The sequence below is a fragment of the Microcaecilia unicolor genome, chromosome 2 (assembly GCF_901765095.1).
Source record: "Microcaecilia unicolor chromosome 2, aMicUni1.1, whole genome shotgun sequence".
NCBI lineage: Eukaryota > Metazoa > Chordata > Amphibia > Gymnophiona > Siphonopidae > Microcaecilia > Microcaecilia unicolor.
In genome coordinates this window covers 129,795,724-129,821,549 of record NC_044032.1, presented here as the reverse complement: position 1 = coordinate 129,821,549, position 25,826 = coordinate 129,795,724, and the positions used below count along the sequence as shown (strand labels likewise).

General features: G+C 46.8%; 1 protein-coding gene across 1 annotated transcript in view; it reads right to left on the bottom strand.

Annotated features, from left to right (window-relative positions):
* LOC115463099 (survival of motor neuron protein-like) overlaps positions 1-25,826 on the bottom strand; it is a 95,326-nt gene that overhangs the window by 62,370 nt on the left and 7,130 nt on the right. The window contains exon 2 of the mRNA XM_030193311.1: positions 15,461-15,532. Coding sequence (XP_030049171.1) covers positions 15,461-15,532 — 72 coding nt within the window. The remainder of the gene's footprint in view (positions 1-15,460; positions 15,533-25,826) is intronic.

The window sequence follows — 25,826 nt, the reverse complement described above, 5'->3', positions numbered from 1 at the left end:
TTAGCAACCATGTCCAAAGGAGTGGAGGAGTGAGTTAGGAGTCCATGCTGAAACGGAAGTTGTTTACAGCTAAACCCGAGTCGGCAGTGCCACTCCTAAACCCATAAGAGCTATCAGCTTGGAGTTTTCGGCTCCCGTGGAGGTTACATTGAATATCATCTGGAAAGCGCTCCAGGACCTAATGGTGGTAGTAAATAACTTTGCTTCAGATATAATCTTATTAGTGAGCTACATGGATAACCTAATCGAACCCTTTGAGAAAGAAAAATTGATACAGCAAATGAAGTTCTACAGGAGTAGGAAACGATTAAGATTTTGAAAATGATACTAGACCAGAAATTTGAACAAAATGAATATTATTGCAGATGATTAATATTGAGATTGTTGTTTTCCCAGAGTTCCGGGTATGACTCCTTAAGATTTCCTCAGAAATATTTCCTAAAAAATGTTATTTTCCTTTGTAATGATTCCTCTTAGTAATATAAATTATTACTTAGTAATACTAATTCAAAAGGAGTGAAGCCTGTGAAACTGGGATTACCTTAATCAATGGGAATTGGAGTAGAGACTCAAGTGTTCACATTGTTAAATAATTTCTGGTTTTAAAAGAGAAAAAATGAAATTAAGTACATAAGTACATAAGTAATGCCATACTGGAAAAGACCAAGGGTCCATCGAGCCCAGCATCCTGTCCACGACAGCGGCCAATCCAGGCCAAGGGCACCTGGCAAGCTTCCCAAACGTACAAACATTCTATACATGTTATTCCTGGAATTTCGGATTTTTCCAAGTCCGTTTAGTAGCGGTTTATGGACTTGTCCTTTAGGAAACCGTCCAACCCCTTTTTAAACTCTGCTAAGCTAACCGCCTTCACCACTTTCTCCGGCAACGAATTCCAGAGTTTAATTACACGTTGGGTGAAGAAAACTTTTCTCCGATTTGTTTTAAATTTACTACACTGTAGTTTCATCGCATGCCCCCTAGTCCTAGTATTTTTGGAAAGCGTGAACAGACGCTTCACATCCACCTGTTCCACTCCACTCATTATTTTATATACCTCTATCATGTCTCCCCTCAGCCGTCTCTTCTCCAAGCTGAATAGCCCTAGCCTCCTTAATCTTTCTTCATAGAGAAGTCGTCCCAATCCCCCTGTCATTTTAGTCGCCCTTCGCTGCACCTTTTCCAATTCTACTATATCTTTCTTGAGATGCGGCGAGCAGAATTGAACACAATACTCAAGGTGCGGTCGCACCATGGAGCGATACAACGGCATTATAACATCCTCACACCTGTTTTCCATACCTTTCCTAATAATACCCAACATTCTATTCGCTTTCTTAGCTGCAGCAGCACACTGAGCAGAAGGTTTCAGTGTGTTATCGACGACGACACCCAGATCCCTTTCTTGGTCCGTAACTCCTAACGTGGAACCTTGCATGACGTAGCTATAATTCGGGTTTTTTTTCCCCACATGCATCACCTTGCACTTGCTCACATTAAACATCATCTGCCATTTAGCCGCCCAGTCTCCCAGTCTCATAAGGTCCTCTTGTAGTTTTTCACAATCCTGTCGCGATTTAACGACTTTGAATAACTTTGTGTCATCAGCAAATTTAATTACCTCGCTAGTTACTCCCATCTCTAAATCATTTATAAATATATTAAAAAGCAGCGGTCCTAGCACAGGTGTATTATTTTCACTAATATTGCACAATAAGTATGTTTCCAACGAAATAAATTGAATATACACCGTTTTGGGTTTGAGGAAGCTAACCAGACGATCAATGTGGAATAATGATTCAGATAAATAATAACTAGGGATAATCAGGTTAATACCACATTTTTTTTTCTGTTTAGTGTTGTTTAATTGATCTCCTTGTCTTGTTTCACACTCCCTATTTTGTGGTCTAAGGAAGAGTATACCTGATTGAAATAATTCTTGTCTATTACTTTCTCTGTATTTCTGGCAAGTTATTTTGCTTGTAAATTTGAATTCTTATAAAAAAAAAATTTCAACTCCAAGGGGAGGTGAGAGAGTTTGTGAGAATACTTGGCCTGCTGTCCTTGGAGAACATCTGCTACAAGTGAGTAACTTCACTTTCTCCAAGGACAAGTAGGCCAATGATATTCTCCCAACTGAGAATCCCTAGCTATCAAGCTCACCGAAAACAACAACTCCAAGACAATAGGGACTTGAAACGTCAAGGCCCTTATGTCAATCAACCTGAAAATTATGTACATTCTAGTTGTGGAGGTCCAGCCTAGAGCAGACCAAAACTGGGTCTGGGGGGTGGAGTTGGATTCTACATACCAAACAAATTCTGCAGAACTGTCTGACTGAACCGGCCGTCAGATCGGGTATCCTGCTCAAGACAGAGATGTGTATTGTTGCAGCTTTGCAGATCTCCTATATGGAGGCTGACCTCAAGTGAGCTACTAACATTGCCACGGCTCTGACATTATGAGCCTTGACATGGCCCTCTACGGTCAGTCCAGCAAGGACATAAGTAAAGGAGATGAAATTTGCTAGCCAATTAGAAAATGCGTGTTTCCTGATGGCAAACCCATCCAGTTTAGGTCAAAAGAAACAAAAAGCTGGGTGAACTGTCTATGGGCTTTAGTCTGCTCTAGATATGCAGCTAAGGCTCGTTTGAAATCTAAGGTAAACAGTACACTTTCGCCAGGATGGGCACGTGGTTTCGGGAAAACGTTTGGTAGAATGACTGACTGATTATGATGGAACTCTGACACTACTTTAGGAACTTAGGGTGCGTGCAGAGAACTACTCTATTGTGATGAATCTTACTGTAAGGTGGATCCTCTACTAGGGGCTGAAGCTCACCGACTTTGCGAGCTGAAGTAACCGCAACAAAAAACAAAAATTTCCAGGTCAAATACAGATGACAGGAATCAAGTGGCTCAAAAGGAGCTTTCAATCAGCAGGGTGAGGACAACGCTGAAATCCCATGACTCAGTAGGAGGTCTGACGGGGTGCTTTGTCAACAGCAAACCTTTCATGAAGTGGACAATTAGAGTCTGTACAGATATGGGCTTACCTCCTATAAGTTGATAAGCACTGATTACACCGAGATGAACCCTTACCGGGTTGTTTTTTTTAACCCTATGGTCAGCATCTAACCCATTAAGTGAGGGGATCTAAGGTCTTTCCCTCATACCAGAAGGCAAACCTTCTCCACTTAAAACACTAACACCTTTAAGTGGAGTCTTCTGTGGAAGCCACTAAGATGTGAGACACTAACAAAGCCAAGGACCTGAATTCAACGCTCTCAACATCCAAGCCATGAAGGCAAGGGATTGGAGGTTGGGATGCAGGAGGGATCCTTCATTCTGCGTGATGAGGGTTGAAAAACAGTCCAATCTCCACAGATCTTCAGAGGATAACTCCAGAAGAAGAGGGAACCAGATCTGCCTCGGCCAATAAGGGGTGATTAGGATTACAGTTCCCTGGCCTTGTCTGAGTTTCAGCAAAGTCTCTATGAGAGATATCAGAGGATAGCCATACAGAAGATCTTCCCCTCAGTACAGAAGGAAAGACATCCAACACTATCCTGCTGTGTGATCTGAGCCTGGAAAGGAACTGGGGGACTTTGTTGTTGAGTGGCAAAGAGGTCCACTGAGGGAGTGCCCCACTCTAGGGAGATCTAGCGGGCTACGCCCATGTTGAGAGACCACTTGTGCAGTGGCAAAACCCTGCTCAGTCTGTCCATCAGGCTGTTCTGCCTGCCTACCAAGGAAAATGGCTCAAAGGACCACTCTGTGCCCACTGCCTCCTGACACAAGGGGTAGGATCCCGTTACCTCCCTGCTTGTTCACATAGAACATTGCAACCTGGTTGTCGATTTGAATGAGAACACTTTGGTTTTGTAGCCACTCTCTGAAACATAAGAACATAAGAATAACCATACCGGGTCAGACCAATGGTCTATCTAGCCCAGTATCCTGCTTCCTACAGTGGCCAATCTAGGTCACAAGTACCTGGCAGAAACCCAACTAGTAGCACCATCCCATGCTACCAATCCCAGGGCAAGCAGTGGCTTCCACCATGTCTACCTCAATAAAAGACTATAGACTTTCTCCAAGAACTTGTCCAAACCTTTTTTAAACCCAGATACACTAACCGCCATGACCACATCCTTTGGCAATGAGTTCCAGAGCTTAACTATTGTTTGAGTGAAAAAATATTTCCTCCTATTTGTTTTAAAAGTATTTCCATTCAATTTCATTGAGTGTCCCCCAGTCTTTGTACTTGTTGAATGAGTGAAAAATCGATTCACCTCCTCCCGCTACACACCACTCAGGATTTTGTAGACCTCAATCATACCCCCCCCCCCCCCCCCAGTCGTCTCTTTTCCAAGCTGAAGAGCCCTAACCTCTTTAGCCTTTTCTCCTATGGGAGCAGTTCCATCCCCTCTATTATTTTGGTCACTCTTCTTTGAACCTTTTCTAATGCCGAAATATCTATTTTGAGATATGGTGACCAGAATTGAACGCAACACTCAAAGTGAGGTCATACCATGGAGCAATATAGAGGCATTATAATATTTTTGGTCTTAATTTGCATACCTCTCCTAATAATTCCTAGCATCCTGTTTGCTTTTTTTGGCTGTCGCCGCACACTGGGCAGAGGATTTCAGCCTTTAGTGCATTTCAAATGGCCCTGAGATCGAGGAAGTTGATATGGTAAGTCCTTTCCTGAGCAGACCAAAATCCATGATTGTGAAGCCCATCTACATGAATTCCCCATCCCAAGTTGAATGCATCCGTTAACACCTTCTGAGGTGGTGGAATCTGGCATGGAAGTTCCACAGTCAAATTTGTTCACCAGAGAAGAGCATGAGTCAACTTTGTTGGAATCTGGATGATATCCACTAGATTCCTAGCCTCTTGAGGCCACTGTGAAGCTAGAGGCCACTGGGTCTCTCTCAAATGGAGATGTGCAATGGGAGTGACACGCACTGTTGAGGCCATGTAGCTCATTAATCTCAACATTTGCCAAGCTGTGACCTGCAAGGCGAGAGTTATCAAGGTCTCTGCTCTTGGTTGAGGAAGAAAATAATTTCAACTTGGATTGGTCATTATTGGAAACAGGTTACTGGGCTTCATGGACCTTCAGTCTGTCCCAGTATGGCAACACTTAACATAAGAACAGCCATACTGGATCAGACCAATGGTCCATCTAACCAGGTATCATGTTTCCAACAGTGGCCAATCCAGGTGCCAAGAACCTAGAAGAAACCCAAATAGCAGCAACATTATGTTTTTATGTTCTCTGTGGCCTGCTCCCAAGGGAGAGAATCAGCAAGACTTAGCATACTGTTTACAACAGATTTCAAGTAAAGGCTTGTATAGAGCAGGTAGGATTGGATGCGAGCAATAAGCATCAAGGCCTGAAAGGTCTTCCTCCCAAACAAGTCTAGCGTCCGAGCCTCTCTATGGGGGAACTGAGGCATGAGTGCTGGAACTCTTAGCTCATTTTAGAGTGTATTCGACAACCAAATAGTGGTGAGGCAGCTGGACCCTCTTGAATCCGGGAGCCTTCTGGATACGATACTAAGTATCCACCTTCTTTGGTGTGACCTGCACTGAGCTAGGAGATTTCATTATATATGTAATTTTATTTCTCGCTTAGAATTTTATGATAATGTGGGTTATAAATACATTTTATTATTATTCTCAATTCCTTGTCAGTGCATCTTTAAGGATAGGGTGCGATGGTACTGTGATCCCTTCCTTAGGAGGCGACAGTTCTGAACAGTTAACATCTCTGCTCTGGGCTCCTCCTCCATCTCCAACTTAAATGGGATGGCCAAAGCCATCTCCTTGATGAAACCAGTGAAAAAGAGAATTTCAGATGGAGATTTATATCTCTCTTGAGATGGGGAGGGGCCAGAAGGGACCCCATAAGACTCCTTCTCTGAGAAGTAATGAGGTTCTTCTTCTGAGTCCCATGAACGGTCCCAATTCCAATCAGACTCCTCTTCATACTCAGATCAGACTGAGTCTGCACCTGCCCCTACCCAGTGTATCCACATCCACGCCATAAAGAGCGCTGAGGTGCAGTCCTACTCTCAGACTCCAGGGAAGCTTCCTTCCCTGACATCGGGAGCGGTGCTGCATGGGTTGATGTTGACATTGATACCCTTTGAGGTGCCAACGTTGAGGATCTCTCCACAGGCACGGAGCCTCAAGAACAGTGTGGGGCTGATTAGTAGGTGGGGTAAGCACCACTGATGCCTAAGCGGATTGCAACCTCAGTATCTGCGCCAGCTCCTCCCCAAGTATGGCTCAAAATCGCTCATCAAAGGAAGGTACTGGCAAAGGTGGGGGAGCCGGGACAGTAGCAGCTTGAGAAGATGTCGGTGCCAAACTGGAAAGTTTCTTTTGCGTTTTTATGTTTCAACGGGGCGTACCTACTGGGCTCAAATTTCTACTACAGACTCCTGCCCCAAATGCTTAACACCTGGTTTGGCTGGCTTTTTGGCAGTCCTTAATTGCCTTTCTGAATCTCCTTTGGAAACATCGCCTGATTTGTGTCCCAGACGTACATGGTATACATGTTTAGAGCTATGGTTCTGGCTGTTCTAGGTGGGTGAGTGGGTTTTACAAAAAAATGCAGTCATTGGCTAAGAACACCCTGGCTCAACTGGTGCAAGAGCTGTGGCCCAGGAGTGAAGGCCCAAGGACTCAACCTTATGAAGCACAGGCCATGGACTATGTCTTGGGGAGTTAGGTCTAGGAACCTGCTGCTCAAGCTCAGACTAACCTACACTATCTGCTGGAGGTAGAGAGAAATGCTGGAGAATTCCAGATGGCACCACCCCTTACACCTGTGATGGACATAGAGATACTGAACTATACCAGTGACATCTGCTGGAAGGGGGACTCAACCCACTGGTCTGGGTTTGTTCTAGCAGGATGATAAGGAAATACAGTTTCCCATTATTTATTGATGGGCCTTTTGATAGTGCAGTGTAATTAGAATTTATGATTTCTGTTCTCAATAATATGGAAATATGTATATAAAATAAAATCCTATGTTGTAAGAAATTTGAAAGTCCAATTTAAAAAAAAATGTTAAACTAATTTTTTAGATCACTGATTTTTTTCCATCTTATTTTTCAGGTTCTTGGGCACAAACAAGACAATTAAATTGAAGACAATACCATACATGTCTTGTTAATTCTTGACTATTACAAACTCAAAGAACACTTCACAACCTTATGTGAAAATCATTTCATATCACCAAATATTGTGGATTAGATGAACACTATCACCCCTGTTTACTAAGCCACGCAGCAATGCCGACACAGCCCATTCAAAGTGAATGGGCTGTGTCTGCATTAGCGCATGGCAGCCGGTAACACGGCTTAGTAAACGGGGGGGGGGGGGGGGGGGGGGGGGGTGTATGTGTTACAAACATGAAAAAAATGGAGGAAAAAGGCCTCATAAAATCACCAGTGGTGCTTCAATACTTTCACTCCCGTAGGGAGTATCAGATTAAGGTAAAATTATGTATCATACCTGATAATTTTCTTTCCATTAATCATAGCTGATCAATCCATAGACTGGTGGGTTGTGTCCATCTACCAGCAGGTGGAGATAGAGAGCAATTCCTTTGCCTCCCTATATGTGGTCATGTGCTGCCGGAAACTCCTCAGTATGTCGATATCAAAGCCCCATCCGCAGGACTCAGCACTTAGAGAATTACACCCACAAAGGGACACTCTGCCCAGCTCACCACCGCCGAAACGGGGGAGGGGAATTAACCCAGCTCATCCCCACACAAGTGGGGGAGGGGAATCCGTCCAGCTCATCCCCGCGGAGCGGGGGAGGGACACCACCCCGCCGATGCGGGGGGATCTGGCTTATCCTGCAACCGCAACCGCGGGAGGAGCTGACTGACCCTAACACCGCCGAAGCGGGAGGGGTACAAAGCTGCCCTACAGCCGCTCGAAGCGGGAGGGAGTGCCGGCAGAATTTAAGTCTCAATCCAGCCCCGTAAAACGGAGGGGAGAGGAATGCAGCAGCTCACTGTAACACAAACTCGTCTCAACTCTTGAAGAATCCAAGTGAAAAAACTTGAACACGAAGTCCTCCTGAAGTAACTGAAGACTAAACTTGAACCTAAAATTCAACCAGAATATAAACAGTACAGATATCTGGGAGGGGCTATGGATTGATCAGCTATGATTAATGGAAAGAAAATTATCAGGTATGATACATAATTTTACCTTCCATATCATCATGCTGATCAATCCATAGACTGGTGGGATGTACCGAAGCAGTACTCACCCAGGGCGGGACATAGAAATCCCTGACCGCAACACTGAAGCTCCAAACCGGGCCTCCGCCCGAGCAGCCACAGTCAAGCGGTAATGCTTGGAGAATGTATGGGCCGAAGCCCAAGTTGCCGCCTTGCATATCTCTTCCAAGGAGACGGAACCGGCCTCTGCCATCGAGGCCGCCTGAGCTCTTGTGGAGTGAGCCTTCAGCTGGATAGGCGGCACCTTCCCCGCGGCCACATAAGCCGCTGCAATGGCTTCCTTGACCCATCTTGACACTGTAGGCTTAGCAGCCTGCAGACCCCTACGAGGACCTGCAAACAGGACAAACAGATGATCCGATTTCCGGAAATCATTGGTCACTTCCAAGTATCTGATGATGACTCGTCTCACATCCAGACCTCTGAGAGCAGAGTATTCCTCTGGGTAGTCCTCCCTACGAAAGGAAGGGAAACAGAGCTGCTGATTCACATGGAAGCGAGAAACAATCTTGGGCAGGAAGGAAGGCACTGTGCGAATAGTCACTCCTGCCTCAGTGAACTGCAGAAAAGGCTCTCGACATGAGAGCGCCTGGAGCTCGGAAACTCTTCTGGCTGAAGTGATAGCCACCAAAAAGACTGCTTTCAACGTCAGGTCTTTCAGAGATGCCCTCGACAAGGGTTCAAAAGGCGGCTTCTGCAATGCTCTTAGCACCAGATTGAGATTCCTTGCAGGCACCACAGAGTGCAGAGGAGGGCGCAGGTGATTAATTCCCTTAAGAAAGCGCACCACATCTGGCTGTGAAGCCAGGGAAACACCCTTCAGGCGGCCCCTGAAGCAAGTCAGAGCCGCTACCTGGACTTTAAGGGAACTGAGCGACAGGCCTTTCTCCAGACCTTCTTGCAGGAACGCCAACACTGAAGAAATTGGAGCAGTGAAGGGAGAAAGTGAGCCTGCTTCACACCACGCTGCAAAGGTACGCCAAACCCTGGCGTAAGCAGTAGAAGTAGAGCGCTTCCTCGCTCTCAGCATAGTGGCGATGACCTTGTCTGAGAAGCCCTTCTTTCTCAGACGCTGCCGCTCAATAGCCAGGCCGTAAGACCAAAGGGGGAGGGATCCTCCATCACCACGGGACCCTGATGTAACAGGCCCTGCTCCACAGGCAGTCGCAGAGGATTGTCGACTGAGAGCCTGATCAAGTCCGCATACCAGGGACGTCTGGGCCAGTCCGGACCCACCAGGATTATCCGGCCCGGATGCTTTGCCACCCGGTCTAGCACCCTGCCCAACATGGGCCAGGGCGGGAACACATAGAGAAGCTCTTGTGTCGGCCACTGTTGGAGAAGAGCATCTACTCCCAGGGATCGAGGGTCCCGTCCTCTGCTGAAAAAGCGCGGCACTTGGCAATTGGCCCATGACGCCATCAGATCTAGGCTCGGCTGGCCCCAGCGCTTCGTGATGTCCAAGAACGCCTGAGCAGATAGCTGCCACTCTCCGGGCTCCAAGGTATGGCGACTGAGAAAGTCCGCCTTGACATTCATGACTCCGGCAATGTGGGCCGCTGACAGCTGTTCCAGGTTCGCTTCCGCCCACTGGCATAGATTCATGGCCTCCTTGGCTAGAGGGGCGCTCTTGGTACCTCCCTGGCGGTTGACATAGGCCACAGCAGTGGCATTGTCCGACAGGACCCGTACTGGCTTCAACGCCAGTACCGGGATGAACTCCAAAAGCGCCAACCGAATGGCTCTGAGTTCCAGGAGGTTGATAGACCACTTTGCCTCTGCAGGAGACCAGAGCCCCTGCGCTGTCCTTCCCAAGCAGTGGGCTCCCCAGCCCGTCAAAGAGGCGTCCGTCGTGACGACAATCCACTCTGGGGTCACCAGAGGCATTCCTGCAGACAACTTGTCTGTCTGCAGCCACCAGCTCAGCGCCTTGCGCACTGCTGGGTCCAAGGGAAGGCGCACAGCATAATCCTCCGACATCGGAGTCCAGCGCTGCAACAGAGAGTGTTGTAGTGGTCTCATATGAGCCCTGGCCCAGGGCACTACTTCCATCGTGGCCGTCATAGAGCCCAACAGCTGCACATAGTCCGAAGCCTGAAGAGGAGAGGCTACTCGGAACTGGTCCACCTGAGCCTGAAGTTTGACAATCCGATTGTCTGGCAGGAACACTCTGCCCACTTGGGTGTCGAATCGAACTCCCAAATACTCCAGGGACTGAGTCGGGCGCAGCTGGCTCTTCTCCCAGTTGATGATCCACCCCAGGGAGCTCAAAAGAGCAACCACCCGGTTCACAGCTTTGCCGCACTCTGCATAAGAGGGGGCTCGGATCAACCAGTCGTCCAGATAAGGATGGACTTGGACTCCTTCCTTTCGCAGGAAGGCCGCGATGACCACCATTACTTTGGAAAAGGTCCGCGGAGCAGTAGCCAACCCGAAAGGGAGGGCTCTGAACTGGAAGTGTCGTCCCAGGACTGCAAAACGCAGGAAGCGTTGATGAGGAGGCCAGATGGGAATATGCAGGTACGCTTCCTTGATGTCCAAGGAAGCCAAGAACTCTCCTGCCTTCACTGCCGCTATAACAGAGCGGAGAGTCTCCATGCGAAAGTGCCGCACTTTCAAGGCCCGATTGACCCCTTTGAGGTCGAGGATAGGCCGGACAGAACCTCCTTTCTTTGGTACCACAAAGTAAATGGAGTAACGTCCCTTGCCAATCTGATTTTCTGGCACCGGAACGACCGCACCCAGGCGGATCAGGTTGTCCAAGGTCTGCTGCACTGCCGCAGCTTTGACCGGAGACTTGCAGGGAGAGAGTACAAACCCGTCTCTTAAGGGTCGGCAGAACTCTAGCTTGTAGCCGTCTCTGATGACTTCCAGCACCCAAGTGTCTGAAGTTATTGTGGTCCACTCGCCCAGAAACGAGGACAGCCGTCCTCCAATCTGCACTGGGGCGTGGACCAAGACCCCATCATTGGGTACGAGACCCTGGGGGAGGACCGGAGGGAGCACCTCCGGGACGGCGGTCTCTGCGAAAGGAATGCTGCTTGGGGGAGAAAGTCCTCTTGAAGGAAGAGGGGGCAGAGGAGCCCGACCTGCCCGGGCGGTACCGACGGGCTTCCTGAAACCGTCCTCTGGAGGTACCGGAACGAGTACTAGCCCGAGCCCTGACCTCTGGTAACTTCTTGCCCTTAGACGTGCCGAGATCGGTCACGATTTTGTCCAGCTCGACCCCAAAGAGCACCTTGCCTTTAAAAGGCAATCTAGCCAGGCGGGATTTAGAGGCGTGGTCAGCAGACCAATGTTTCAGCCAAAGCCACCGCCGCGCAGAGACTGTCTGAGCCATGCCTTTAGCTGAGGCTCTCAAGACATCATACAGCAAGTCTGCCAAATAGGCTAAGCCCGATTCCAGGGCCGGCCAATCAGCCCTCAAGGAATGATCCGAGGGGGAAGCCCGCTGCACCATAGTCAGGCACACCCTGGCCACATAGGAACCGCAAACCGAGGCCTGCAAACTTAAAGCAGTCGCCTCAAAGGACGACCTTAAGGCCGCCTCCAATCTTCTGTCTTGGGCGTCCTTTAGGGCCGTGCCACCTTCCACTGGCAAAGCCGTCTTCTTAGTCACCGCAGTGATTAAAGAATCCACGGTAGGCCATAGATAGGCCTCACGTTCACTTTCAGGCAAAGGATAGAGGCGGGACATAGCCCTAGCCACTTTGAGGCTCGCTTCTGGGACATCCCATTGAGCCGAAATTAAGGTGTGCATGGCATTATGCACGTGGAAGGTTCTAGGCGGGCGTTTCGTCCCCAGCATAATGGCAGAGCCAACAGGGGCTGAGGGAGAGACGTCCTCCGGAGAGGAAATCTTCAAAATGCCCATGGCCTGCACTAACAGGTTGGGCAAATCCTCTGAGCTAAAAAGCCGCGCTGCAGAGGGGTATCCGCTCCAACCGAGCGGGGATCCGTCTCCTCCAAGGAATCCGCAAAGGACCGTTGGGAGAACTCAGATACGCTGCCCTCATCTACATCGGAGGAGACAATGTCCTCCAAGGCCTGGGAATCAACCCGAGGGCGTTTACCTCCGGGGACCTCAACCTCTTTACCAAACGAGGGAGCAGGGGCAGCGTTTTGCATAAGGAAGGCCTGATGCAGCAGCAAAACAAACTCTGGGGAGAAACCCCCCAGACTGTGCACTTCCGCAGCCTGGGCTACAGCCCTAGACGCACCCTCAACCGGCGCTCGCAAGAGCGGGGGAGAGACATGCTGCGCATCCAAAATGGTGTCCGGCGCGACACTCCGCGAAGGAGCCGCGCGGGAAAAACGGCGCTTAACTTTAGCCGCTTTGGTGCCGTCGCCCAAATTAAGGGCGTCCATGGCATTAATGTCTCCCTCAAGGGCGGCCCACGAAGAAGCCGTCCGAGCCGCGTGGCCGGCCAAGATGGCGGAGGCGAGCAGCGGGGGATGGGCGTTTATGGCAGGAAAAACCGCCACGCCGGAGGAAGGACCGGGACACTCATCGGTCACGAAACTGTCACCCAACAAGGGCGAATCAGACTTTAAGACCCCCGCATCCCCTCTAGAAGCGCCTAAGCGATCCGGGGAGCGACTCTTTGCGCCCTCGCCCTCCGACACCATATGCCACGTGGAGATCAATCGGGGAACCCCCTGCCCGCTATAAAAAGGTAAAAATTACCTGCTTTCCGCTCCGAGCTGTAACGACCTGGTGTCCCAGTGAGCTGCAATAAACGTTTAAATAAACGTCGAAATAAACGCCTTTAAGGACGTTCAAAATTTTTTTTTTTTTTTTTTTAAACGGAGCCAGCGGGAGGGGGGAGAAAAGGAGGGACCTGGGGCCACCAGGTTTGCACTTGCTCAAGAAGAGCCCTCAACCCCAGGCACTCAACAAAACCTAACAATTAGGCTTGGAGGCCTAGCCAGAGCTGCTGCTGTGTGTGACCACCACCTGCTGAGATAGAGAACATACTGAGGAGTTTCCGGCAGCACATGACCACATATAGGGAGGCAAAAGGATTGCTCTCTATCTCCACCTGCTGGTAGATGGACACAACCCACCAGTCTATGGATTGATCAGCTTGATGATATGGAAGGTGTCCTTTTACTAAGCTGTGGTAAAAAGTGGCCTGCGGTAGTGTGGGCGCATGTTTTTGGTGCACGCCAGGCCATTTTTTTTACTGCATCTGGGAAAAGGGAATTTTTTTTACTGGGCCGAGAAATGGGCGTGTGCTAAAATTAAAACTAGCGTGCCTATTTATGGCCCGAGTCCTTACCGCCACCCATTGATCTAGCAGTAAGAGCTCACATGCTACACACAGGGTAACTGTTTAGTGCACACCAACTACCAATTACTGCCGGAAACGCCGCACACAGTAGAAAATAAAAAATTTCTACTGCTAGAATCAGCAAGCACCAAATCCTAAATTACCACCAGGGGGGCATGCTAGACTGACAATAGTCTCATTTTGGCATGCACTGCACATGTGTAGGCCCTTCCATGACTTCGTAAAAGGGCCCCCAAGTATGTTTGATCATATGAACTATGCTTGATGCACTATAAAACTGCTTTTTATTCATAAGAAAATTTACTAAAAAGGAAGATGTTATATATAATAAAGTAACTGTGTATAATAAGGAGGTTTTTTTTGGCCAATTCATTCATTCATGACATTTATATCCCACATGATTATTGCAGATCTTGGTGGTGACTAAGCTTATGTGTGGAAAGCAAATGAAGCACCACTGGAGATTTATGAGGCCTTTTTCCTCCATTTTTTTCATGTTTGTTTGTTACATATAGTGTTCATCTAACCCACAATATTTGTTAATTTTGGAATCAAGTTCAATAAAATTTTCCAACTTGCAGTAGACCTTCAGAAGGCACTCCAATCTAGAAAACTATTTTATCTTAAAATAGATGGACAATCTCCATAGTGAAAGAAATAGCTTAACTTCAATTAATCCTTTCCAAACATGGACTTGAGCATACATAATCCTTTTTAAGGGCACTGTTTACTAAGCAGCGTTATAAGCGAGTTAATATTTTTAACACGCGTTAAACATGTACGAGCCTACAATATCCCTACAGGTGCCTACACGGTTAGCATGCGCTAAAAACACTAATGCACCTTAGTAAACAGGGCCCTAAGTTAGTTAGAAATATAATGGGAGCTGGTGTTTACCACCAGCTGATTTCTACCGTAGCTTAGTAAAAGACCCCTTTAACAATTTGCCTTGAAAGGCAATTTGGGAAGAAGCTCTAAAGTAAGAGGCATTAGAAAACTTTTTCTATAACGCTCATCTCAGGAGACACAGCAATCACTCATTAGTACACATATGTTTATTATTTTTATTTAGCTCACAACTTTCCAGTTGTAGTTCAAGGTGAGTTATATTCATGTTATGCAGGTATTTCCCTGTCCTTTGAGAGCTCACAACTTGAGATTTAAAGAAAATTTATCATGTGAGCACTTACCAACACCTATTTTGTAGGTACTAAGAGCTCATATAATTCTACACTAACTAATTAGTGCACAAACCTCCACTCTCCACCCCCTGACAAGACCCTCCAGAAAAAATTTCAAAAATATTTACCACCCAGATTAATGCACCCTAATTCAACAGAATGCCATGCATATTAGCGCCAATGCAACTCAGTAAAAGGATCTCTAAGTTTGTACCCGAGGCAGTGGCGTACCTAGATTAGTTGCACCCAGGACGGAGCATCCCCGCCCTTCCTTCCTCCCTCCCTCCAAGCAGTAAGGTGTTGCACTGAGCAGCTGCACAGCTGTCTGCTCTGCCCATCCCCTGCCCCGGGTGAACTGAGCAGTTGTGCGGCTGTCGGCTCTGCCTGTTCCCTGCCCCTCTGATGTCAACTTCCTGTTCTGGGGCAGGGGACCATCAGAGCAGACAGCTGCGCAATTGAATTTCCAATTGCAAAAGTAAAGTGTGCATGCACCCCTGTCCTTTACCATAAAAAGGAATATGAGGGCTGGGGATAAAACTAGTTTTGCCAAGTTCAGGATGTTTACAATGCACAGAAATGATTTAATTAAAAGTATTAATAACTCATCCATTTATATTTAGATCAACAAAAATGCCATGTTATATTTTGTTCTCTCAAAATGCAGTTAATATAAAACGGCATACGGACAAGTTCTTTATTACCTTAAATGATGCCACTGCTTTGTCATACGCCTTTATCAATGCTGTATCATCCCAGATATCTGAGTCATCACTCTGAAACAAAGAACATTTCAGAATATGTATATTAACAGTTTGCTCTGAAATTAAGATGTGATACAAAACTACATAGTTACTCAGAAATAAATGGCAGATGGATTTCTGAACTAAAACAGATGACAGGATATGGGAGTGAAGATTCCAATGCAGGACTACTTATGGTGGTACGAGAAAAAAATATATTGTGCTGTCTAACGTACAGCTGCCAGATTCTCCATAAGAAAGAAGAATCCATTTTATCTGAGCAAAAATCAATCATCAATTTTTAGCCATTCAAAATGTTCCCTTTGTTTCAGTGTATTCCAAACGAGAAAATATGCCATTTTTCCCCTTCCACAAATTCAGTACCAATATCTGGTATTACATATTTTGTTTTCCTCATTTGCAGTTTCTCATGTTTATACCTATAGTGGTATATTTATTTATTTATTTATTTGTTACATTCTTTCTATAGATCATTTAAAAGGAGTATTTACCAAAAACACAAAATAATACCTTATGAGCAGGATGCATATACTAGTCTATGACCTAACATCAACAAAGAAACAGGTGGATAGATTGATAAAAAATTTGAGGTGAGTGAGGTAAACCCTAAGATGAAAGTAATATTTTAGCAGGACCACTAAACTGGGGGGGGGGGGGGGGGGGGGGGGGGGGAGGAGCAGAGCTGGCAGGAGTTCACAGCACACCCAAAGACTAATATGCAGTGCAGAAAGAGATGGTGTAGGTAGGAAGCCACACAAGCAAAGCTGGCTTTGCCCATCAGGCAAACTAGGAGGTTGCAAAAAGCAGCTGCAGTCAAAAGCCAGACAACTCAAAGAACTGTTAATATGTACTTTTATTTGCAGGGAGAATGGGCAATTTTCAAACAGCCCATTTACCTGGATAAATACTTTTTGTAAATTGTCTTCATTATATAAATACATACAAAGCAAAATGTAATAGTTTAAAAAATGATGTCCATTTATGCATTTTTACAATGTTAGGAAAATCATGATTGTTGAGTGTAATCAGGTAGGGGTGGGAGATATGAAAGATAATTAAGAAGAGATACGGGGTTGGAAGTTCACCTAGGGCAACTACTACCCAGCTATTGCTAGTAATATGTAATTTATCTTTAAAATCAAACCATGGTACAGAACGATTGGAGGGTGGTCAATGCAACTCCAATTTTTATAAAGGGTTCCAGAGGTGATCCAAGAAATTATAGACTGGCGAGCCTGTTGTCAGTACCGGGCAAAATGGTAGAAACTATTATAAAGAACAAAATTACAGAGCATATACATAGGCTTGGATTAATGAGACAAAGCCACCATGGATTTAGGCAAGGGAAATGTACTATATTTCCTTGAAGGGGTGAATAAACATGTGGATAAAGGTAAGCCGGTCGATATTGTGTGTCTGGATTTTCAAAAGGCATTTGACAAAGTACCTCATGAAAGACTCCTCCTGATGAAATTAGAAAGTCATGATATAGGAGGTAATGTCCTAGGGTGGGTTAAAAACTTGTTAAAAGATAGAAAACAGAAAGTAGGTTAAATGATCAGTATTCTCAATGGAGAAGAGTAGATAGTGGGATTCCCGAGGGGTCTGTGCTGGGACCACTGCTTTTTAACATTTTTATAAATGATCTAGAGATGGGAATAACTAGTGAAGTAAATTCAATCTGCTGACGAAATAAAGTTATTCAAAGTTGTTAAATCGCAACAGCATTGTAAAAACTTAAAAGAGGACCTGACGAGACTGGGTGTCCAAATGGTAAATGACATTTAATTTGAGCAAGTGCAAAGTGATGCATGTGGGAAGGAGGAACCCAAACTACAGCTACGTGATGCAAGGTTCCAACATTAGGAATCATCACTCAGGAAAAGGATCTCAGTGTCACTGTTGATGATATGTTGAAACCCTCTGCTCAGTGTGCAGTGGCAGCTAAGAAAGCAAATATGTTATTAGGAAAGAAATTGAAAATAAAAACGAGAATGTTATAATGCCTTTGTATCTCTCCATGGTGTGACTGAACCTTGAATACTGTGTGCAATTTTGGATATCGAATCTCAAAAAAGATATAGCGGAATTAGAAAAGGTACAACGAAAGGGCAACGAAAATGAAAAAGGGGATGGGACAACTTCCCTATGAGGAAAGGCTAAAGAAGCTAGGGCTCTTCAGGTTGAAGAAACAGCTGAGGGGAGATATGATAGAGCTCTATAAAATACTGAGCTGGAGTGAAAACTGGTAGAGGTGAATCATTTATTTATTCTTTCCAAAAATACTAGAACTAGGGGGCACACAATGAAGCTACTAAGTAATAAAATTTAAAACTTGAATCCTCATTTGAGGTTTCATATACAGTTTATTACAAGTGTCATTTTTGGACAAAATTATGCTGTATGCACTTATGACCAGTTGATCAAAAGCCCCGTGTTGTTCCAAACAGCGCTATAAAAATAGCGCTGGAACAGCACGGTGCATTATTAGACCTATGATCAGAGATAATGACATGCAAATTTAAGCATGCAATTATCTTTGATCATGGGGTAGAAGTGCGGGAGAATCGTGCCTGATAATGAGCTCAGCACAATCCTCCTGCATTGTTTGACAGGTCTGAGCTGTCAAAAGCCCAAACCTGTCAAACACAGGGGCTGGAGGTCCATGGCCCCGCCCCAAGCAAGGCAAAACGGGGGCTGGAGGTCGGGCGGACCTCCGGTCCCCCCCGACACCCCCCGTCCAGATTCAGCGAGGGCTGGAGGTCTGGTGGGTCTTCAGCACCCCTAACTCCCCTCAGCATTTCTAAAAAGTCCCTGGTGGCCCGGTGGGTGACCGACCTCCCCCCCCCCCTCCAGCGACAGGGGGGCTGGAAGGCCGCTGGACCTCCGGTCCCCACCGACACAGTTCAGGGAGGGCTGGAAATCCAGTGGGTCTCAAACCCCCCCCCAAAACCCCCCAGCATTAGCAAGGGGTCTCCCTTGGTGGTCCAGTGTCAATCCCCCTACCCTCCCTACCTTGAGATGGAGGAGGGAGGTAGCCTGCCTCCCTCCTCTTCCTTCGACGTCGCCTGCAAAATGGCGGCGCCCAGCCCTGCCCAGTGTATCCTGGGATGTGATGGGTGGGGCTTCACACCATATAAGGGACCCCTTGCTAATGCTGGAGGGTTTGGGGGAGGTGCTGGGGGGAGTTGGGGGGGGGGGCTGGAGACGCATCGGATCTCCAGCCCTCCCTGAACCTAGGGGGACCGGAGATCCGCTGGACCTCCAGCTCCATCGCTGGGGGGGGGGGGGGGGGGGGGGAATGTGAGGCCTGCTAGCATGGACAGGGCTCACCATTCCTCCCCAATGGTCTGCAAACCCTAATGCCAGCTTGGTGTAACCCTATGGGTTAAATTTGAAAAGATTACCTGGCTCCGTCTAGATCTGGTGTAGAGATAGTGAGCAGTGCAGTGAAACTGAGTAGTCTGTGTGCATGCGCTGAGTGTTCCGCATGCTGATGGAACTCTCAGGAGAGTGACAAACAGCTCAGGCTGGCAGTTGGGAGAGAGCTCTTTTGGTGAGAACATGTTACTAGGGAAAGACTGGAAGAAAGTTGATGCTGGAGATCATCACCTGAAAGAAAAGGGCGCCCACCGTTCAAGAGAGCCAGAGAGAGAAAACAAAGAGAGCAGCTAAGTGATAAACTATTTAAAAAAGTGCACATAAGGGAAAATAGTAAAGGAAACCTGAACAATAAGTGAGAGATAACTAAAAGAAGAAAAAAAGAGTAGAGGAAAACTTACATGTTGGGATCCTTGGGGGTCTCCGGGGGTCTGAGGGACAGGAGAGGGGAGACTTTGAAGAGTCTGGTGTTTTGTGGAATTGAATGTACCTAAACGATTTATGTAACTAATATTTATAATTGTCTGAGGATGCTCTCAATGTTTCTAGAGACTAAACTGATTTGTGTTGCAAACCTGTAATAAAAATACGTATGTTAAATTTGCAAGTTGGTAAAATTTCATTAACATCTAAATATAATTCAACTAATAAAAAAATATTTTCTTTTTATTGTTAAACTCCCTGGTTGGTGTTGAGTCATTTTGGGGAAACACTGACATATTTGGTTCCATCATTGTAATGCCTTGCTCTGCCACCAGGGGGTTTACTTTGGAAAGTGTGGAAAATAGGTGGGAAAATGTGGGATACAAATGCCACAAATAAATAAATAAATAGGGTTTGCCGCAGCCAGTGACCCAATCTTTGGTGCGCTGGTCGCTGATCATTGGGGATGAATAGGTTTAGCCCTGTTTTGCGTGCATTTGCATGCTAGTTGCTTTAAAAGCCCTCGAGCATGTTGTTTCACGCGCTCGGGGACTCTGATCATGGGGCGGTAGCAAACGCAGGCGCTAGTATGGAGCTAACAGCCTCTAGCGCCGGCGTTTGCTTCTGATCATCCTCCTGCCAGGGAAAATTCAATAAATGACACCCAAACTTAGGGGCCCTTTTACTAAGCCGTGTGTCTACAGCTGCCCAACATGCGCCAAAATGGAGTTACCACCCAGATACCGTGTGGCTTGAAGTAATTTCATTTTTGATGCACGTTCGATATGCACGTACGTAAAATAATTTTTATTTTCAGACACGTGTATCAGACGCGCGTCAAGTGGCATTTGACGTGCGTATGTCATTACCAGTTACCGTGTGAGACTTTCCTGCTAGGTCAATGGCTGGTGGTAAGGTCTCAGACCCAAAATGGACGCATGGCAATTTTCATTTTGCCACGTGTCCATTTTCGGCAAAAATTTTAAAAAAGGCATTTTTTACAGGTGCGTCAAAAATGGTTTAAGGAAATTTTGCACCTTGGCCCCCAGGTAGTGCTTCTGCAGGAGACCCATTTTAGGAGAGACCATGAGCGGCTCCTGACTCATCCTCGCTATCCTCATGTATATTGTGCCTCAGTGGGCGACGGTTCAAAGAAAAGGGGTGTTGCAATTCTACTGCACTCTTATTTGCGGGTGGAGGTGGAACTTATAACGCGTGACCCTGCTGGGCAATTTTTATTTTTAAATTTGCAAATTGATACTAAATCGGTAGTCTTAGCTTCCATATATGCACCACATCATTCTCAGGAGGTGTCTGTCCAAACTATCCGTTCTAAGATTCCTCTCACGCACGCAGCTCACCCGATTGTGGGAGGAGACTTTAATTACACCCGCCACCCTGCTATGGATAGATCTGGACCTCCTGTGGCAAATGATTACAAAATCTCCCGTGCCTTTGCTGACTTGGTTAGTGATCTAGGGATGTGTGACCCGTGGCAGTTGGGGAACTCGGGAGCTCGGGACTATACTTTCTACTCACATTCCCATGATTCTTACTCTAGGATAGACTATATCCTAGTGGATACTCGCCTAGCAGAAGGGGATCTTGAAGCGGGAATGGGGTCCATCACAATATCATGCCCCTGTTTGGGTGACTTTTCCTTCCTTTTGTGATGTAGGTAGGGATACAAGATGGACATTGAATGTCTCTTTGTTGCAGGAACCTGAGATAGTGGCTGGTTATCGTAATATAGTGAAAGAGTATTTGCAAAACAATTTACATTCAGTTTCCTCCTTGAGGGTAGTATGGGACGCGTTAAAAGCTGTCACTCGGGGTTATTTTCTCCAAAAAGCTAGTCATAAGGCGCATTCTCAGAGAGCAGAAATAGCAGATTGTTTGTCTCGACTTCAGAGCTTGGAAGAACATAAAACAACTGGCTCTGCTGTTGTCCTCAGAGAGTTACAGGCCACATGCTGACGTTTAGATGGTATTTATTCAGAGCAACTCCAGTTTATTACTCGGCATTCCTCTCAGACCCATTATGGTTACAGTAATAAACCGGGTTGGCAATTGGCTATCCGGTTAAGTCAGCAGAGAGTGGTTAGGACGGTTCTTAAAATAGACGACGGAGGCGGCTCTTTTCTAACTACATCTTCTCAGATTCGCCAGCGCTTCCATGACTTTTTTCATTCTCTTTATTTGGTGGACACCTCTTTATCTTCTGCTCATATTGATGAATACTTAGCAGCTCGATCCCTCCCAGTTTTATCCCCTGAACAAATAGCTGTATTAGAAAGACCGATTACAATAGAGGAAGTTCGTAAGGTTATCAAACAGCTCCCAGGGGGTAAATCTCCTGGGTTAGATGGTTTCCCAAACAAGTTCTATAAGACTTTCTCGGGGGAACTCTCTCCACTATTATTAGACATCCTTAATGAAGTTTGAGAAGGTAATCCTCTCCCGGGGACTATGATGGAGGTGTGGATAGCGGTGATCCCGAAACCTGGTAAGGACAAGACCAACTGTGTATCATATCGCCCAATTTCTTTCTCAATTCTATTAAAATCTTGGTGAAGCTCTTGGCTAATAGATTAGCTTTGGTTCTATCAGTTTTGATTCATCCTGATCAGGTTGGATTTGTCCCAGGTCGACAAGCTATGGATAATATCCATCGGGTGATTAATTTAATTCACTTGTCTCGTCAGGATGATTTCTCTTTTTGCCTTCTTGGGCTCGATGCTGAGAAGGCTTTTGATAGAGTTCATTGGCCTTTTATGGACAAAGTGTTGGAAAAATTTGGGTTTGGTTCTCATTTCAGGGGTTGGATTCAGGCGCTTTATGCTTCACTGAGTGCAAGTGTACGGATCAATGGAGGCAACTCTTCTTTGTTTCCTCTTGGGAGGGGAACACGTCAGGGATGTCTTCTCTCGTCGATGCTTTTCGCTTTGGTAATGGAACCCCTAGCTGAGCAGCTGCGTACTAACCCTAACGTAACGGGTATCTCAGTGGGAGAAAATGTGTACACGGTGTCCTTATTTGCTGATGATATATTGCTCTCCCTGACCAAGCCCTTGATTTTGTTTCCAAACTTGCTTCAAGCCCTAAATGAATATTCCATGATTTCCGGTTTCAACCTTAATATGCGTAAATCAAAGGCTATGCCGGTGGGTATCCCTTCTAATTTGTTGATATCTCTTCAAGGTAAATTCCCATTTCACTGGGTGTCCAGGGGACTGAAGTACCTGGGTGTCTTCTCACTCCTCACTTTGCTGATTTGTTTTCTTATTCCCCTCTCCTGAAAGATATTTATAGGGACTTGGACCATTGGGATCGGTCGGACTTATCCTGGTTTGGACGTATTGCCACCTTAAAAATGAGTATTCAGGGGAGGAAGTGACGTCACGAGACTAGATGGCTGCCTGAGTTTTGGCTCCCGCACTTCCCTACACCACTAAGCCATTATCCATGCCCATCCACAGTCGTATTGCTACTTAAACAGCTGGAAAGAGAGCGCAGACACTGCTGCCAACAATGAGCAAAATATCGGGATCACAGCAGCGAGATGGGGAGCGATGTTCCACCCGACAGCTGGCGAAGGGCCTTTCCCGCCATGCGTCCCCAGAAATACAGCGGTCTTCTGATTCCGACACTGCCTCTTCTCTTGCTGAGCCTCGAGGTACGATTAAAAAAATAAAAAAGACCGCTACGCCCAAGGACCTCACGAAATACTTAGAGGCGATTAGAGAGGAAATCAAGGCCTCTCGGTTGGAGATTCTTGAACACGTGGACGCTATCAGCTTGGACTTAAGGGAATTGGGCGGACGAGTTGAGAGCCTGGAGGATCGGGTAGAGGAGCAGACTGAAGCCAGCGCGGCAATGGACGCCCGCATAACCCAATTAACCGATCAAACAGAGGATTTACAATATAAACTCGACGATCTCGAGAATCGGGGTCGTCGGAATAATTTGCGCTTTCGTGGGGTGCCGGAGAGTGGAGGAGGAGAAGATGTGCCTACTATAATTCGTGCACTCTGTGAACGGATCCTGGGAGAAGCACCTATCCCGGGTGAATTGTTGATTGAGCGAGCGCATCGGTCGTTGGGAAAACCTATGGGAAACCGACCACGAGACATAGTAGTGCGCTTTGCGTCGTACCCTTTTAAAGAGCGCATCTGGCAACAGGCCCGTAAATTGACCACGTTGGAATATAATGAAGCTCGGGTTTCAGTCTATCAGGACCTTTCGACTTACACCCTGGCACAAAGACGGGCCATGAAACCTGTCTTGGAAATTTTGCAAAAGGAGAAAATCGCCTACCGCTGGAGTTTTCCTTTTGCGGTGTGCTTCGCGCTGGGAGGCAAGCAACTCCGGTTCCGCCGAGTGGTGGAAGCCTGGCATAACCTTCATGAAGCAGGCCTAACTGCAACGGAGACTCCTCCGATGGGGCTGACTCCAGCTACGCAAGCGAAACTTCAGAAGTGGAAGCGAGTAGGGCCGAAGTCATCAAAGCATGGGACCTGAACTGGTTTGCGTATAGTTGAACTTGCATAAATGTGCAGTGTTATTGTTTTTGGGTTAAGTCTGCTACACCATAAGATGGACATTGCTCCAGCTGTAATTCCTATTGAAGTGGAGGAGGGGTATTGGGTATATTGGAATTATGTGATATAGAATAAAAGGCGTTGAAGGTGTATGAGTGGGGTGGGGGAGGGGAGGCCGGGTGGTTGCCTGGGTTGGTGGCTCACTTTATCCTTCATATCCCATTCAGTGCTAGATGGCATTGTCTGGTGGTTGGCAGGAGGGGGGAGGGGGGGGAAGTTGGAGTCTGGATGCATATTGTGTGTGTGGTAAGGGGGAGGAGGGAAGGGAGGGGGGTTGGGGGTGGGGGGGGAGAATAGACAAGGGCAATGGAGCAGGGACCGCAGAGGTAGGACATGGGTAGTAGCATTGACCCTAATCTTCCGAGGTGCCATCAACTGTCTCACAGTTTGTTTGTTCTTTTTGTGTTCACTGTTTTGCAAATGTGCTTAGGACGCGCTAAATGTTGAGTATGGACTTGAAAGTATTGTCATATAATGTCAAAGGTCTTAATATGCCCCAAAAAAGGCAAAAGATATACAAAGAGATACAGCATTATAGCCCACAAGTAGTACTTCTACAAGAGACACACCTTCGTCGTAGGCATGTTAAGCTTCTCTCCTGCCCGGGTTACCCAGGGGTATATTGTGCTTCAGCAGAGGCCTCTAAAACCTGTGGAGTGGCTATTTTGATTCATTCTTCGGTGGGGGCGCAGGTAATGGACATTAAGAGGGATCCGGGTGGACGTTTTATCTTTATGCATGTTCAAATTCAACAGGTGGATTTAACCATAGCATCTGTCTATGCTCCCAATACTGGGCAGGTGGAATTTTTTACTAAGGTGAAGAACTCTTTGGCAGGGTTTGTAAAGGGCTCCCTAATTCTGGGGGGGGACTTCAATGCAGTGATGAATCCTGCCCAGGACCGTTCTGGAAATCCTAAAACTGAAGGGGGAAAGAGGGAGGCGTCTGCTTTAGAATCTTTGGTACATTCCCTGGGAACTTTAGATTTGTGGCGGCTGACACATATGGCGGACAGAGACTACACATTCCACTCACGGGTTCATGACTCATATTCACGAATAGATTACATATTTGTGGATGTTGCCTTGGTGGAGAGGGGGCCGGTGGCGGGATTGGGCAGTGCGACAGTATCGGACCATGCTCCGGTGTGGGTTACACTGCCCACCCTGCGAGCTGAACCCAAAGAAAGGAGATGGACTTTAAACACTAGTTTGCTTCTTGACCCGGAGGTGGAGGGGGGTTATCGCATTATGTTGCAGGAGTACCTGGAGCTGAATAGACAATCAGGACCACCCCTGTCCACTGTCTGGGATGCTATGAAAGCGGTTTCGCGGGGTTACTTCCTGCAGGTAGCCAGTAAGCGTGCTAGGGTACGTAGGAGTCAAATAGCCGATTGTCTGGAGCGGATACGCCAATTGGAGAGCCAACATAAGGTAGACCGATCTCCCCATACCCTTCAACAACTGAGTGGGGAACGGATGAAGTTAGATTCTATTTACTCAGAGCAGCTGAGTTGGACACGGGACAGGCATAGAGTGGGAATGTATGAGTTCTCAAATAAGGCGGGTAGGCTCCTTGCTACTAAGTTGCGTAGGCAGAAGGTAGACCGCATGGTGAAGCAGGTGAGAAATGAGAGTGGCGAAGTGCTGTTTACCTCTGAGCAGATACGTAACCGTTTTGTGGAATTCTATACCACACTATACGACCAGGAGATTCACCCCTCTATGGAATCTATCGAGGACTATTTGGCGAGCTGCCCACTTGCGCCTCTGGCGGGTCGACTTAGGGACCAGCTTGAGGAACCGGTTACCCCGCTTGAGGTGCAGGAGGCTATTAGAGGTTTGCCCTCCAGCAAGTCCCCTGGGCTGGATGGATTGCCCAATGAATTCTATAAAAAGTTT